At 39.9% G+C, this 15,642-nt stretch overlaps 1 protein-coding gene across 2 annotated transcripts in view; it reads left to right on the top strand.

Moving 5' to 3' along the window:
- The window catches only part of brinp1 (bone morphogenetic protein/retinoic acid inducible neural-specific 1), a 417,096-nt gene that overhangs the window by 114,194 nt on the left and 287,260 nt on the right, over positions 1-15,642 (top strand). For both annotated transcript variants that reach the window (XM_059994295.1, XM_059994296.1), the window contains exon 2: positions 13,005-13,272. In XM_059994295.1, the coding sequence (XP_059850278.1) occupies positions 13,055-13,272 (218 nt within the window). In that variant the 5' untranslated portion in view covers positions 13,005-13,054. The remainder of the gene's footprint in view (positions 1-13,004; positions 13,273-15,642) is intronic.

Raw genomic sequence — 15,642 nt, 5'->3', positions numbered from 1 at the left:
AAAAACCATGGTATACAAACGCTGTTGAAAATCTAGTCAAGAAGAAAAGAAAAGCTTACGAAAGGTTCAAAAAACTAGGTAATGATAGAGAATTAGAAGGTTATAAGGCTAGCAGGAAGGAGCTTTAGAATGAAATTAGGAGAGTCAGAAGGGGCCATGAGAAGGCCTTGATGATCAGGATTAAGGAAAACCCCAAGGCATTCTACAAGTATGTGAAGAGCAGGAGTAGAAGACCTGGGAGAATAGGACCAATCAAGTGTAGCAGTGAAAAAGTGTGAATGGAACCGGAGGAGATAGCTGAGGTACTTAATGAACACTTTGCTTCAGTATTCACTATGGAATAGAATTTTGGTGATTATAGTGATGAATTACAGTGGATTGAGAAGCTTGAGCGTATAGACATTAAGAAAGAGGATGTGCTCGAGCTTTTAGAAAGCATCAAGTTGGATAAGTCTCTGGGACTGGGCAAGATGTAGTCCAGGCTACTGTGGGAGACGAGGGAGGAGATCGCTGAGGCGCTGGCAATGATTTTTGCATCATCAATGAGGAGGGGGGAGGTTCCAGAGCATTGGAGGATTTCAGATGTTGTTCCCTTATTCAAGAATGTGAGTAGAGATAGCCCAGGAAATTATAGACCAGTGAGTATTACTTCAGTGGCTGGTATGTTGATGAAGAGATTCTGAGAAGCAGGATTTATGAACATTTGGAGAGGTATAATATGATTAGGAATAGTCAGCATGGTTTTGTCAAAGGCAGGTCATGTCTTACGAGCCTGATTGAATTTTTTGAGGATGTGACTAAACACATTGACGAAGGCAGAGCAGTTAGATTTAGTGTATATGGATTTTAGCAAGGCATTTGATAAAGTACCCCATGCAAGGCTTATTGAGAAAGTAAGGAGGCAAGGGGTCCAAGGGGACATTGCTTTGTGGATCCAGAATTGGCTTGCCCACAGAAGGCAAAGAATAGTTGTAGATGGGTCATATTCTGCATGGAGGTTGGTGACCAGTGGTGTGCCTCAGGGATTTGTTCTGGGACCTCCTTCTCTGTAATTTTTATAAATGGCATGGATGAGGAAGTGGAGGGATGGGTTAGTAAATTTGCTGATGACACAAAGGTTGGGGGATTTTGGATAGTGTGGAGGGCTGTCAGAGGTTACAACGGGACAGCAATAGGATGCAAAACTGGGCTGTGAAGTGGCAGATGGAGTTCAACCCAGAAAAGTATGAGGTAGTTCATTTTGGTAGGTCAAATATGATGGCTGAATATAGTATTAATGGTAAGACTTGGCAGTGTGGAGGATCAGAGGGATCGTGGGGTTCGAGTCCGTAAGACATTCAAAGCTGCTGCGCAGGTTGACTCTGTGGTTAAGAAGGCATACAGTGCATTGGCCTTCATCAACCATGGGTTGAGTTTAAGAGCCGAGAGGTAATGTTACAGCTATATAGGACCCTGGTCAGACCCCACTTGGAGTATTGTGCTCAGTTCTGGTTGCCTTACTACAGGAAGGACGTGGAACCATAGAAAGGGTGCAGAGGAGATTTACAAGGATATTGCCTGGATTGGGGAGCATGCCTTATGAGAATAGGTTGAGTGAACTGGGCCTTTTCTCCATGGAGCGACAGAGGATGAGCGGTGACGTGATAGAGGTGTACAAGATAAAGAGAGGCATTCATCGTGTGGATAGTTAGAGGCTTTTTCCAGGGCTGAAATGGCAATCATGAGAAGGCACAGTTTTAAGGTGCTTGGAAGCAGGTACAGAGGAGATGTCAGGGGTAAGGTTTTTATGCAGAGGGTGTTGAGTGCATGGAATGGGCTACTGACAATGGTGCTGGAGGCGGATATGATAGGGTCTTTTAAGAGACTCCTGGATAAATATATGGAGCTTAGAAAAACAGAGGGCAATGGGTAACTGTAGGTGAGTTCTAAAGTAAATACATGTTCGGCACAGCATTATGGGCTGAAGGGCCTGTATTGTGTTGTAGTTTTTCTGTTTCTATGTTTTTTTCTATGTTTCTAAAATGAGTGAATGCTTGGCCATTTGAGATGGGTTGAAATGTGTTTGTTAAGAATAGAAAACTAGAAGCTTGAAGAGTGAATTTTAGTGGATGGGCTTTTGATAGTCAAAACATAATCAGCAATGCTGAAAGTGTTCCTCCAAGAGGACCACAACCTTGTTGGTTTTGGAGGTTTGCGTGCCTCACAGCCCAAGAGAGTTATGTTGGTTGGGGTTAAGGCCTTGTACTTTGACACTTGGTAGGGTCACCCGTGCCAAATGGGTCAAAGGGTAGAGGTCAGGCTAAGAGTGGTCCACTGGTCCTCCAGGTTTGGGGTTTCAGCTCAGGGCAAAATACCCTGACCGGTTAAAATAAAATTGTTACAGGAACAGCAGTAAGGAATCCTTCTATATCTATGTATGATGCTTTTGCTAGGCTCCCTCCAGGATTTGCATGACTTACAGAAGAGAAAACCGAGAGGAAGCTACTGGCACAATGAAGAAAGCTTTGGTAAGAAGGGAGGCTAACTCTACCATCAAGAAAGCACTTCTTGGACCCCTGAAAGGCAGAGGAAATGCAGGAGTCCGCAGTCTACTTGATGCCATATCATAGAAGCAGAAATGAGGACCCTGAATCACACTTAGGACACAATAGAGAAGAGGGCTGAGGACAGAGAGAGATGGAGTTAAGCAACTAACAATCTGCCGGTGGAACCCAGTGGATTTAGCGTGTCAATGCAGTGGGAGGTGGAGATGGGGTTTTAAGAAAATGACAGTTCCTTTTCTCCTACAAAAACTGTTGGGCCTCCTGAGTTCCTCAAGCAGATTGTTTCTCGTTCCAGATTCCAGCATCTGCAGCCTCTTTTGTCTCCAGTGAAATATGATTCTGAGATACTGATTTATGAGGAGCCAACATTGCTCCACAGCCATATGGTTGAAATGGGTATTGATTCTGTGGAGTTAGAGGATGGGCATGTGAGATTGGAATAATGCCAATTTCATGGAGGGGAGAACAAGTTTTGCCAGGAGAACATTGAATATTCAAGACTAAAGTGCAAAAAGACATAGATGAGATTATAGCAGCAAATGAGCAGTTTACTTAATGTGCTAACAATGGTAATGCTTACCGAAACAGTTATTTTTGACTGATTTGTGGAGATCGATTTGTGATACCTAGGTTGAAAACTGTTTCAGATGCTAGGAAGATCACAAGTGAACTTAGTTTGTAGTGAATATCTTAATCCCTGGTTTTGGTGTTACTAATGCTAGGTTAAAATGAAATTTAGCTGTCTTTTCATATCTTGTTGCAGAACGTAAAAAAAGGGAGAGATACTTGTTGACAAGGATAGAAATTTGGGAGTGCTCAGGAGATAACAATGAAGTTGTAGGAAAGAAACCATTGCTGGTTACTCTGTGTCTATGATTGGATAGGAATGGAACTAGGGAGCAGCTGTTATCTTCACATTTTGGGAACATTCAGGGATAATGAGCAATCCTACCAGATGGCAGCAATGGCCATTAATGTTTCATATGTCCAAGACATATTTGACAATGCTGAACCAGTTGTTCACAAGATCTTTCCAGACTTGTATCCTCTGCACTTTAGGCTGCGGAGGTCAGAAATGGACGGGATAGAAAGCCCTCCGTGAAAGTCATTGGATCTAAGGAGTGAAAAGGATCCTATAATTAAGTGTAGCTTAGAGATGAGGGAGACCAGTATCTGTATTGAATCTATTACATAGAAACATAGAAATCTACAGCACATTACAGGCCCTTCAGCCCACAATGTATCGACCATGTAACCTACTCTAGAAACTGCCTTGAATTTCCCTACCGCATAGCCCTCTAATTTTCTAATCTCCGTGTAGCTATCTAAAAGTCTCTTAAAAGACCCTATTGTATCCTCCTCTACCACTTTCACTGGCAGTGCATTCCATGTACACACAACTCTGTGTGTGAAAAACTGACCTTTGACATTCCCCTGGGCACCTATCCAAGCATCTTAAAACTATGCCCCCTCATATTAGCTATTTTATCCCTGGGAAAAAGAGTCTTGCTATCCACACCATCAATGCCTCTCATCATCTTATACACCTTTGTCAGTTCACCTCTCATCCTCCATCGCTCTAAGGAGAAAAGGCCAGGTTCTCTCAACTTATTCTCATAAGGCATGCTCTCCAATCCAGGCAACATCCTTGTAAATCTCCTCTGCACCCTTTCTATGTTTCCACGTCCTTCCTGCAGTGAAGTTACCCAATACCCATTGGAATTGAACTTTACAGTCAGTATTATCCAATGATGCTATTTTCCATAACTAACATGGGGGGGGGGGTAGGGTTATTTAGGTTTATTTTTATCATCTTAATATTGTTCATTTCTTTGTTTTATTAATACATCACTCTAGTAGTTATAGGTTGTGTTGGAATGGCATTTGAGTCCCAACTTCTCAGAACACTAATATAGAAGCCAAGATACAATAAAAAAAACTTTTAAACTCTGGAGATGCAATTACTGCCTAGGTAGTGTGCTGCTGGGAACCATTCAGAGAAAGCTATGTTTGGCCAGACAGTAGCTGAGCAGAAAATATCGTACACAAAAACTCATGTGTTATCTTAGAGATTGGTTTGCACTTCAAGACTCAAATCTAAGATCCTTTACCTTCCCTAAATTTAAGAAAAGAAAAATAAGATTCTGTTTTTTCTGGTGCTGTTTTTCATGTGTAATATATATTAATCCATAATGTAACACCATGGAGGTCAGAATTCTGTGCATGATAGATGAAAATTTGACTTCCTGACATTATAGTATGGTTGGCAGTATGCATAAAGGAACTTCATGCAGTGTTTTAATTGATGGAACAGCAGATGGTGCACATTTGGAGCATACTACTAGAGGAGACAGTGGAGGCAGATACTATTACAAAGTTTAAAAGTTATTTGGGCTAATATTTGGTTAGAAGGCCAAACGTGGGCAAATGGGATTAGCATGGATAGATAATCACAGTTGTCATAGAGATGATGGGCTGTAAGGCCTGTTTCTATGCTTCTGTCATACACTTCTTTGATACTAAGATGATAGCATTGAAACTGCAAACAAGTTAACTTGATCCCAAACGTGTCAGCTTAATGCACCTTTAGGTCAGAATGCAACCCCTCTGGTATAATCAGCAAATCAATGAATTGATAAGAAATCTCAATTAATAAGGAATTGTTTGGATGGTTAAATACAGAAAATATCACACAAATAAAAAAAATTTTGAGTATAATGTAACTATGTTTCGAAAATCTTAATCAAAAATCTTAATCACCCATCAAGAGCAGACAATGCTAGAAGCACTTGGCAGGTCAAGCAGCATCAATGATTCGGGCCATGAAGAGTTGACTAAGTCATCAGCATGAGATGCTGCTTCTGTTTCTCTCCACAGGGATGCTGCTGGATCTGCTGGGTGCTTCTGACATTCTTTTGTTTTGCATCTGCATTTTATTTTTGTGCTTCAGTTAATAATTAATAACCCTTGGGAACTCATTCTAAATATGCACCCAGATAATGATTAAGCATTTCATAAATTTTGTATTATAAAGTAAGTTTCTCTTTATCCTAACCTAATTTCATGTTTACAACACAATGTTCACTTTAGTTGCTGCTAAACTGGACATTAGAATCTTTGATTTGATGTTATGAGAATTCATGTGGTTTACACTACTGCAGCTCACTTACTGGCTTGCTTATTAATGGAGTGGAGGGTGCTTCTTCTCACTAGTGTCTGCCTTTGGCAAAGTAGAAGGCCAAGCTTTATAGAAATTGCTGCTTCTATCTGGGCTCTTTACTGCTGGGTTGTAATCAAGATTCACAGTTGAATGCAGAACTGAGACAGTCATACTTAATGGAGGTGACAACTCTAAAGCTGGCATTGAGTGGTGGTCCTTTCCCCCTATTTGGCTGAACATAAAAATCCTTTGTCATTACAGAAAGTGAAGTAAACTCATTCTTAAGCTCCAGCAGCATGAAATGTTAGGCTGCTGAGAAGTTTTTAATTTGGTATCAATGTAATTCTTTTCCTCATTTTCAAGGGCCTTTATAAAATGCAATAAAACGCATAGTATGCATTGGCTCTTTGGGGGGAGGGTCAGAGTATGTTCAAGATTGGGAGGTTTATTTTTATCGAAGTGTGTCTTGTGAATATGTGGCTTTAATCCAGTGAACCGTGTGCTCAAGGATAAATCCTTCCCGTGTATAGATGTAATCTGATGTTTGTATTTGCCAGTTTGAAATTTTTTAACAAAGAAGAGGTGTTTTATTATTTGTCAGCATGTTCAGATAATGCTAAAGTGTGGTAAGCCATTTGCAGGGTGTAGCAGCACTGCAGGTGCAGTGAATCTGAGCAAATCTCTGGTGTTTGTTCTGGTGAAATTGTAAGAGACTTCCAGTGGAACAAATATTGGCTGATTAATTTCAGTCCTTGAAGTGCTGGTATTTCAAGTAATCCATTCAGAAGAGCAGGTCAGAAGGGTCAAATTTAACTGACCAGGCTTAAAAGGGCAAAAGACTCGCATTTTCAAGGTTAACGGGGCAACTTAAAGAGTATGACCATGGAATATAATGACTTGAAGTGAATTTCGCTTTGGAAAAATGACAGGGAGAGTTTAGAAAAAAATACTAACATGAATTCCACAAATCCTATCCAGTTTCTCTTTTCCTCTCCATTAACAAGTTCAAAGCCAATATTTTTTGCAGAGAATTAATGTATAAATGGAAGATATGTTGATGTTTTCATGGAGGAAATAGTTCCCCTAAACAAGAGGAATGTATGCGACAGGCTGCGCTTTATTTGATTATTAAGTGTTCAATACCATCATCCCCTTTGTGTTAATCTCTGAGCTTCCAAACCTGGGCCTCTGCAACTGGATCCTTGACTTCCTCATTCGGAGATCTCATTCAGTATTGATCAGTGATTACTTTTCCTCACTGACATTTAACATAGATATACCTCAAGGATGCATGGTTAACCTATTGCTCTGCTTACTACAACTAAACTTGAGTTGCAGAAGGAGGCTTAACACCTGTGAGAGGACTTGAGTGCCATCATCTCCTACAAAGCAAAACCAAGCAAAATAAATGACAAGGTTTCAGTCCAGATGAGATCAATGTCTTCATTGATGACAACTCAGCATTCACTGACATCTTCCCAGCAAAACTCCTCACTAAGCTCCAAGACCTGGGTCTTAAAACCTCCCTGTGCAACTGGATCATCAGTTTCTTCACTTGCAGACCCCAGTAGTATGGTTTGGCACCAACAACACCCCACCGCAAGGCTGTGTACCTCACTTCTTGCTCTACCTGCTTTATACCTATCAGTGTATGATTCCAATGCCATATTTAAGTTTGTTGTTGACTTTAGTATTTCAAATGGATCCTCGATTTCCTCTCTTGCAGCCCCCAAACAGTTTGAATTGGAATTATCTTCTTCACAATCTCCATCAGCACAGGTGCACCACAAGGCTGCGTGATTACTCACTTCCTACCTATGACTGTGAGGATAAGCACAGATCCAATACCATACTTAAGTTTGCTGACCACACCACTGCCATTGTCCATATCAAATCAGGATATAGGAGGAAGACTGAAAATCTGGTTGAGTGGTGCCACAACAACCACCTCTCTCTTAATGTCAGCAAGACCATGGAGCTGATTATTGATTTCAGGCCGAGGAACCCTGAGGTCCATGGGCCAGTCCTCATCAGGGGATCAGATGTGGAGAGGGTCAGCAACTTCAATTTCCTTGGTGTTGCCATTTCAGGGGATCTGACCTAGGTCCAGCACGTAAATGCCATTATGAAGAAAGCATGGCAGCACCTCTGTTTCCTTAGGAGTTGGCAAAATTTCAAAGTGTCGTCTAAAAGTTTGACAAACTTCTATGGATGTGTGGTGGGGAGTATATTGACTGTTTGCATCATAGGTTTATGTGGAATGATCAATTCCTGTGTACAGAAAATCCTAAAACAGTAATGAAAATGGCCCAGTCCATCACGGATAAAATCCTCCCAACAATTGAACATATCTACATAAAGCATTGTAAGAAAACAGCATCCATCATCAAGGACTTCCACCATTCATGCCCTACTCTCTTCTTGCTGCTGCCGTTAGGAAGAAGGTACAGGAACCTCAGGACCTGCACTACCAGGTTCAGGAGCAGTTATTACCCCTCAACCATCAGGCTCCTGAAACAAAAGGGATAACTTCACCCAACTTCACTTGCCCTATTACTGAACTATTCCCATAGCATAAGCACTCACTTTCAAGGATTCTTCATTGTCTGTTCTCAGATATCTATGGCCTCTATTATTATTTTTATTTTTCTCTTTCTTTTTGTACTTGCACAATTTTTTGCACATTGGTTGTTTGTCCATTCTGTTGTATGCTATTTTTCATTGATTCTGTTATGTTTCTTGCAATTACTGTGATTGCCCACAAGAAAATGAATTTCAGGGTTGTATATGGTGACGTATAGTCACCTTGATAATAACTTTGAATTTTGAACTTTGTTGGTCAAATAAAATAAGGTGAGAATTGATATATAAGGGAGAGATTGAAACATTGGTGCCACAACAACCTCTCACCTCTCAAGAAAACCAAAGAGCTGATTATCAACTACAGGAGGAAGAAGCCAGAGATCCATAAGTCAGTCCTCATCAGGGGATCAGAGGTGGAGAGGACTAGTGATTCTAAATTCCTCAGTGTTATAATTTCTGAGGATTTGTCCTGCATCCAGCAAGTAAGTGCCATTACAATGAAGGCACGACAACACAGATTTGCCATGTCATTTAAAACTTTGACAGACTTCTATAGATGCACAGTGTTGAGTATACTGACTGGTTGCATCACAGCCTAACATGGAAACTCCAATGCCCCAGAATGGATAAGTCTACAAAAAGTGATGGGTATAGCCCATTCTTGCATTGACAAAGCCATTGAGCACATCTACAAGGAGCTCTCCACAGGATAGCAGCATTCATCATTATGGAGCCCTGCTGTCCAGGGCATGTTCTCTTCTCACTGCTACCATCAGGAAGGAGATACAGCATCCTTGAGTGCCAAACCATCGAATTTTTACCCTTCAACCATCAGGCTCCTGAACCAACAGGGAGAGAGAACTTACTCACCTCAACACTGAACTAATTCCGCAACCTATGACTCACTTTCAAAGGCTTTGCAACTCATGCTCTCAGTATTAAGTATTTTTATTTTTTACATAATTTGTTTTTTTTTTGTACCTTGGCTGTTCGTCAGTCTTTATTTATGCACAGTTTTCATAAATTCTGTTGTATTTCTTTGCCAGTAAATGACTGCAAGAAAATGAATCTCAAAAGTAGTATGTGGTGACATATACTGTACATACTTTGATAATAAATTTTCTTGTATGAATTTCTGCCCAATTTGGATGGTGGCTATATTTAATTCTGATATGTATCCATTTAAATATCCTTTAATATTGTTGCCTTCTTGGACTTGAGATGTTCTGCTGAACTGTCTCTGACCTAAGCATTAAAATCTATTATTTTCACAGATGCGTCTTAACCAACTAAATATTCTCAGCATTTTGTGTTTATTAAATCTGCTGTTCAGGGACCTGTTTCTAATGTTACCTTCTGCTATCCAGTCGCTATAGAATCTTCACTTTGTCAGCACAGATTTGTTTTCTTACGGCATCTTGAAACCAAACTAGTCTTCTGAGTTGCTCGTCACCGAATCAAAAATGACATTTTTGGCCAGAATAAATAATTATTTCATCATGTGAGTTCTAGATGCTCTAATGCCAGGATACTTGGCATTTGTTTTCAACAATTGATATCAATAAGCATGATGAAATTTACATTTAACTTAAGAATTGCTTACTCCGGCTCATTAAAGTGATATTGTCGACCTACAAACAATTTAGTCCAACACCTTACTTGTCTTTAAGACTCAGAAAATATATGTCAGGTCAGCATTTCTAATGAAGGATTACCAACTTGAAACTTTAACTGTTTCTCTTTCCAAAGGTGATTAAGTTTCAAAGGTTCATGTAATTATCAAAGTATGTATGCGGTATACAACTCTGAGATTTGTCTTCTCTAGATAGCTACAAAATAAAGAAAACCATGGAAGCTGTTGAAAGAAAAACATCAACCATGCTCCCCACACACAAAAAAAACCTGAAACACTCACAAACCTTAAACTGTAACCCCCTCCCTCACACAAAAAACTGACATTTTGCCCACCTGGAACCTGACCTCACTTGCTGAGTATTTCCTTCAATTTGTACTTCATAAATTTCAGTCTTTCTTTCTGGGACTTTTCCCACAGAGACTGACAATCTTCCTAACTTTCTATAATGAACAATATTACAATAGGTGAGCATATTTTAAATAATAAGTAGATTTAAGATGGTGCTGGTGAAGAACAATGACGACTTGCTTTCAGCAAACAAAACTATTAACTCCTTTATTAATCACAACCTTTCTCAAAAACAATCACTGCAATCAATAACTTCCCTTTAGGAGCTGTCTGTATAATCTGGCATTTTTGTGATGCGAACTGAAATCTCGAAGGTGCAGGATGATTGTCGTGTGGCAGGTACGAACCAAATGAAGGTGGCAGGGCCTGGGCCAGAGAGCGGAGAATGAGCCAATGTTTGCCCATTGCTGGAGCAAAATTGGAGGTGATTTAAAGAGCAGAACCGAGGTGAGACAGTCAAGGTGGCAGGGCCCAAGGGCCAAGGTGGCCCAAGGGTCAGGTACAAGCCAATATTTGACTGATTTAAGTGCTGGAAGAGACCGGAATGGTCAGATTCAGCTGAATCACGTCAGCAGTATCCAGGCCTGAGAGCATATCGAGCCATGAGGCCCAAGTCTGAGTGGGAGGAACAACCCGCTGTTCTGGCATTTTAAGCGCCAGGCCAGATTGAAAAGGTCAAGGAGTCGAGATTGGAGGTGTGGAATGGTCCAATGTTCATCTCACTGCTCATGAGGTTTATTCCTCTCTGGTGCTGAACAGAGGCTGTGGCCTGCTAATAATGGGCTCCTGGACCCGCTGCAATGATGGCTGCCTTTGTAGCTGTGTAGTCATTTTCGTGAACTTCAGTTCTGGATGTTATTTGCTTACTTTTATTGTTTGCATCATTTGTTTTTTTTGACACATTGTTTGATAATTTTTTGAATGGGTACTATTGGGTTTCTTTGTTTTGTGGCTGCCTGTAAGGATTCAAATCTAAATGTTGTATTATACTATAGATACTTGTTAATAAATGTACTTTGAACTTTGAGATGTTGGAACTTTATAACAAACGTCAGAAAAATGCTGGTAATATTTGGGCTGTACTTACTAAAGTTTACTGCAGTAAATCTTTCCCCTTATTAGAGGTGAATAAAACCTGAAAGATATAGGTTTAGAATAAGAGCTTTAAAGGTGGTCTGATGGGACACCTCTCATACCCGGAGAGTGGTATGAAACAGAATGCACTGCTAGAAAGAGTGTTGGAAACAGTCGCTGTCTGCACTTAAGAAGTGATGAGCCAAACATTTGAATTTCTTTGGCATCAAAGGCTCCCAGCCAAGTGATGGAAGATGGGATTAATATGGGTGTCCGCTGGTCACCATGGAAACAATGGGTTAACTGGCTTGGTTCCATGCTCTTTGAAAAAAGTATGTTGATAAATTAAAACCTTAGGACTGTTTCTTCTGGCATTGGCCTGAAGGTAGCTATATCGCTCTTGATCCTGGCAGTTTCTACTGGAGTACGACATGGCCTCAATGGCATGGAGAACTTGAGTGAGCTACGGCAGGGGCACCATCTCCTGACAGGCAAACGATCTGAATTGCAAAGATTAATCTCCTGTTGAAAATTCAACAGGGCACTGTGACGCAGCTAGGAGAGCTGCTGACTTGTAGCTTCATTATGTTGGGTTCGTTCCTGACTTCCAGTGCTGTCCATGTGCGGAGACTGCAGGTCCTACCTGTGATCATGTGGACTTCCCTGAGTGCTCTGCTTTCCTCCCATATCCCAAAAGAGATGCAGTTTGGAAGATTAATTGGATACTGTAAGTTGTCTGAAATGTATAGATGAGTGGAATCTAGGAAAATTGCATGGGAACGTGGCAAGAATTAAGTTAGGATGGGACCAGTCTAAACTTTAGTCCTTAATGGTACAGTCTTGTATGGGCTTGTTTTGGTGCTCTATCATTTAGGATTCTATCACTAAGTATTTAAATATTTTTAATTTGAGCTGTTTCTCAGATCTGTTGGGTAGTTTCACATCTCCCATTGAAGATTTGCAGAAACTTTTTATTCATTTTTCCACTTCTCAAATCCTATTGTGAAATCTGTCTGCTCCTTGCCCATTGAAATCCACATCTTTAACCAAGTTTTTATGCATTTACATTAATATCTCTTTACTAAAGCTGGTATCGCCCTCTTACTCTCCTTTGCAATATTTTACTGATTTAGAGAGGAGCTATTTTATGAGGGAACAGTGGACCGGGACTGTATTCTACAATATTTAGAAGGCTAAGAGATCTCATCAAAACTTACTGCTTTAATTCATGATGCACAGATATTCCCCCCGGTTGATGAGGGCATTATTTTGAGATTGAGGTACTGGCTACCTAGGATTGGGATGAGGGGAAGCTTCATGTCTCACCTGCAGTGGTGAATTTCTGGAATTCCTTACCCAGAGGGCTGTGGAACCTCAATCGTTGTGTTCATACAAATCCCAGATGGATACATGCCTGGAAAATAGAAGGATAGCCTTGAAAAATAGTATTGAGGTATAATAAATTGACCATGATCTTGATGACTGGCAAAGTGGGCTGCACCTATTATGTTCTTAGTTGTTGTTGGATATTAATAAAAGGGCGTTAGCACGTAATGAGCTGGAAGAGTGGCGATAAACTCAATCTAATCTTTCTCCTCTTTGTATTTCTGTTATAAACTGGGAGTTGTATTAACAATAATTTCTGTTATTTCCCCTCTAGGACCCCACAGAATGGAGCAAGAATGAACAGAAAGTGGCTGAAAGAAAAGCATGAACTGGAGGTTTATTGAATTCATCTACTTACTGTTTATATGGGACCATATAACAGTAAAACCTTCCCACCAGGATCCTACAGCCACCCAGAACCATGTCACCAAGCAGTTTGATTGGCTTATATCGGACAGGGGCCCTTTCCACAATTCGAGGGGTTATTTATCCTTTGTGGAAAGATATCGTCAAGGATATACAACAAGATATAAAATATATAGGTAATGCTTTCTATTATACCAATTGTTTGTGCATTTTTTAATTTTACATAATGAATAAAGTTGACATTAAGATCAGTTTTAACAAATATAGAATCGGGAAAATGGCTCCAATTAAGTACTCTGAAATAGGATGAACATTGATGCTTAATAGTTGTTGCTTGTTGACAGCAAAAGGAGTTAGTGCATTATTTCAAAGAGGATTTATGCCAAGATACAGATCATGTATTACTTGTGTTAAGATGGTGAGGAGAGCCTGATCAAACAATCTCTAGCTATATTTATCGTAGCCACCATTTTGATTCTATGTATTTCCCTCATGCTCTTGGTTCAGTGGCAAGGTTGTCTCTTGTTTATATTGATATTGCCACCAAAGCTCTTGTCCCAAGTCAGACTAAGTATTTCATTGTTCCTTTTGGTTATGTAGGATGTTGTCTGTGACTAACACTTCCTTTAAAATCAGTATTTCAAATATCAGATGAAAGATTCCCAAACCGACCTTTCATCTGACAGGAGTGTGTCTACTGTTGATTAGTTGTTGCTGAAATGAACAGAAAACATCAATGCTTTAAGTAGCTAACAATATTGTGTGAGTTTTTAAGGGAAATTCTTGGTAATGTTTGAGGCAGTAGGAAAGCAGGGAAATAGGATGAGAAGAGAAGCAGTGCGTCAGATTTCAGATAGTGCTGCAGCCAACTGTATTACAGTAGTCTGATTTTAATATTTCATACATTTAATCCACAAAGCTGTGTACAACTGATGTTTAACCTTGCCTATTGTCTGTTAAAATTTGTTCTTATTCTTCCCTGTTGGATTTCATATGCACTGATGGAACTAGATAAGATATAAATAAGATTGGAATTGCAACTAATTTTTCTATTCATATTGTAAGAAACTGCAATGCCAGTTTGACCATTAGATGGAGTGGGAGCCAGGATTGTGTGAATATTGAGTCAGTCATGTGTTCCATGTGGAAAGTTAGCGTTGACTGTATTTTTTTTTGCAGATAAACATAATGCGTTTTGATTTGCTTTACTTTGACAAAACATAAATAGAGTGCATATGCTTTAAGGCCGGTCTGGTTTTTCATCACTGAAGGTCATTTGCAAAAATATAAAAATGCTAAAGATATTTGGTAATTCTCCTTCCAGCAAAATAATAGAAATAAAAATTGCAGGCAAATCAGTTTGACTTTAGTGGTGGGCAAATGTTTCAAATAAGTTTGGAGGGATGGTACAAATCATCATTTTAAAAAATGTAATCAAGGGTAATCAGGATGGTTTTTTGAGGGGAAGGTTTGGTCTCAGGACTGTATTTTTGTGGCAGTAAAATGGGGAAAATGAGGCAGTACCTTTAACATGATTGTCTCAGATGTTAACAAGTTGTTGTAAGGTCACTTATGACAAGTTGGTCTATAGAAATAGTTGAGATCCATGGGCGAGTGGAAAATTGAAATAAAAAAGTTGGAGACAGTCAGCAAGTCAGGCAGCATTGTGGAAAGAGAATCAATTAACATTTCAGGTCCATGATTTTTCAACAGAAGCATGTGTATTCTAAATTATTCTGGCAAATGGCCTTCAACTTGAAATGTAAATTCTGCTTCTTTTTCTACAGATGCTGCTTGGTCTGCTGAGTATTTCTGGCATTTTCTGTTTTTATTTTAGATTTTTCACATCTGTAGTATTTTAATTTCTGAAAGCTACCTTGTCTCAGTAAGTAAAAAGCAACGGGAAATGATTAATGGGTTTTTTTTCTTAAAAGGCAATTACCAATAGGCTCCTGTAAAGTTCCATTTTCTTGCACTGACTGGAGTGTGTTAATTGTGTTCCACCGTTGCCAATACCAACCATTGTCTTTAGTTGAAATGGTCAGAGTATTCCTGGGTGATCACTGGATTTGCTACTTCAACCTCTCACTGGCTGCTGAATTAGGTCCCCACCATGCCACTGGGAAGTTAAACTGTGTAAAACTGGTCAGCTTTCTCTATGAACAATCTAGGATTTACATGGATTTTCCTCTGAGCTTGGATTGCTGAGTGGTGGGCGACTAGTAACTGAGTGAGACCACAAGATGCGACTGGGTCTTCAGCTCATCGTCACAAAGCATGAAACATTCCTTTTGACACACTTTGGGTCAAAAGACATGCCCAGCAGTTCACCTTTTGATTCATTTTGGCACTTACATTGATTGATTAACTGACCGCCTACATAACGTTGGGATATGAAATGAAACCAGGTTACCTGGAGGAAGCACACTCTGTCAAGGGTGAGAGCATGCAAATCCACACAGACAGAATCAGAATTAGGTTCAATTTCACTGTCATGAAATTTGACGTTTTTTGATAGGAGTACAATGCAATACATAAAATACTAT

This window comes from Hypanus sabinus, chromosome 18, assembly GCF_030144855.1.
Source record: "Hypanus sabinus isolate sHypSab1 chromosome 18, sHypSab1.hap1, whole genome shotgun sequence".
Taxonomy (NCBI): domain Eukaryota; kingdom Metazoa; phylum Chordata; class Chondrichthyes; order Myliobatiformes; family Dasyatidae; genus Hypanus; species Hypanus sabinus.
Note: the sequence above shows the minus strand (reverse complement) of the source record. Positions and strands in the feature narration are given on the sequence as shown.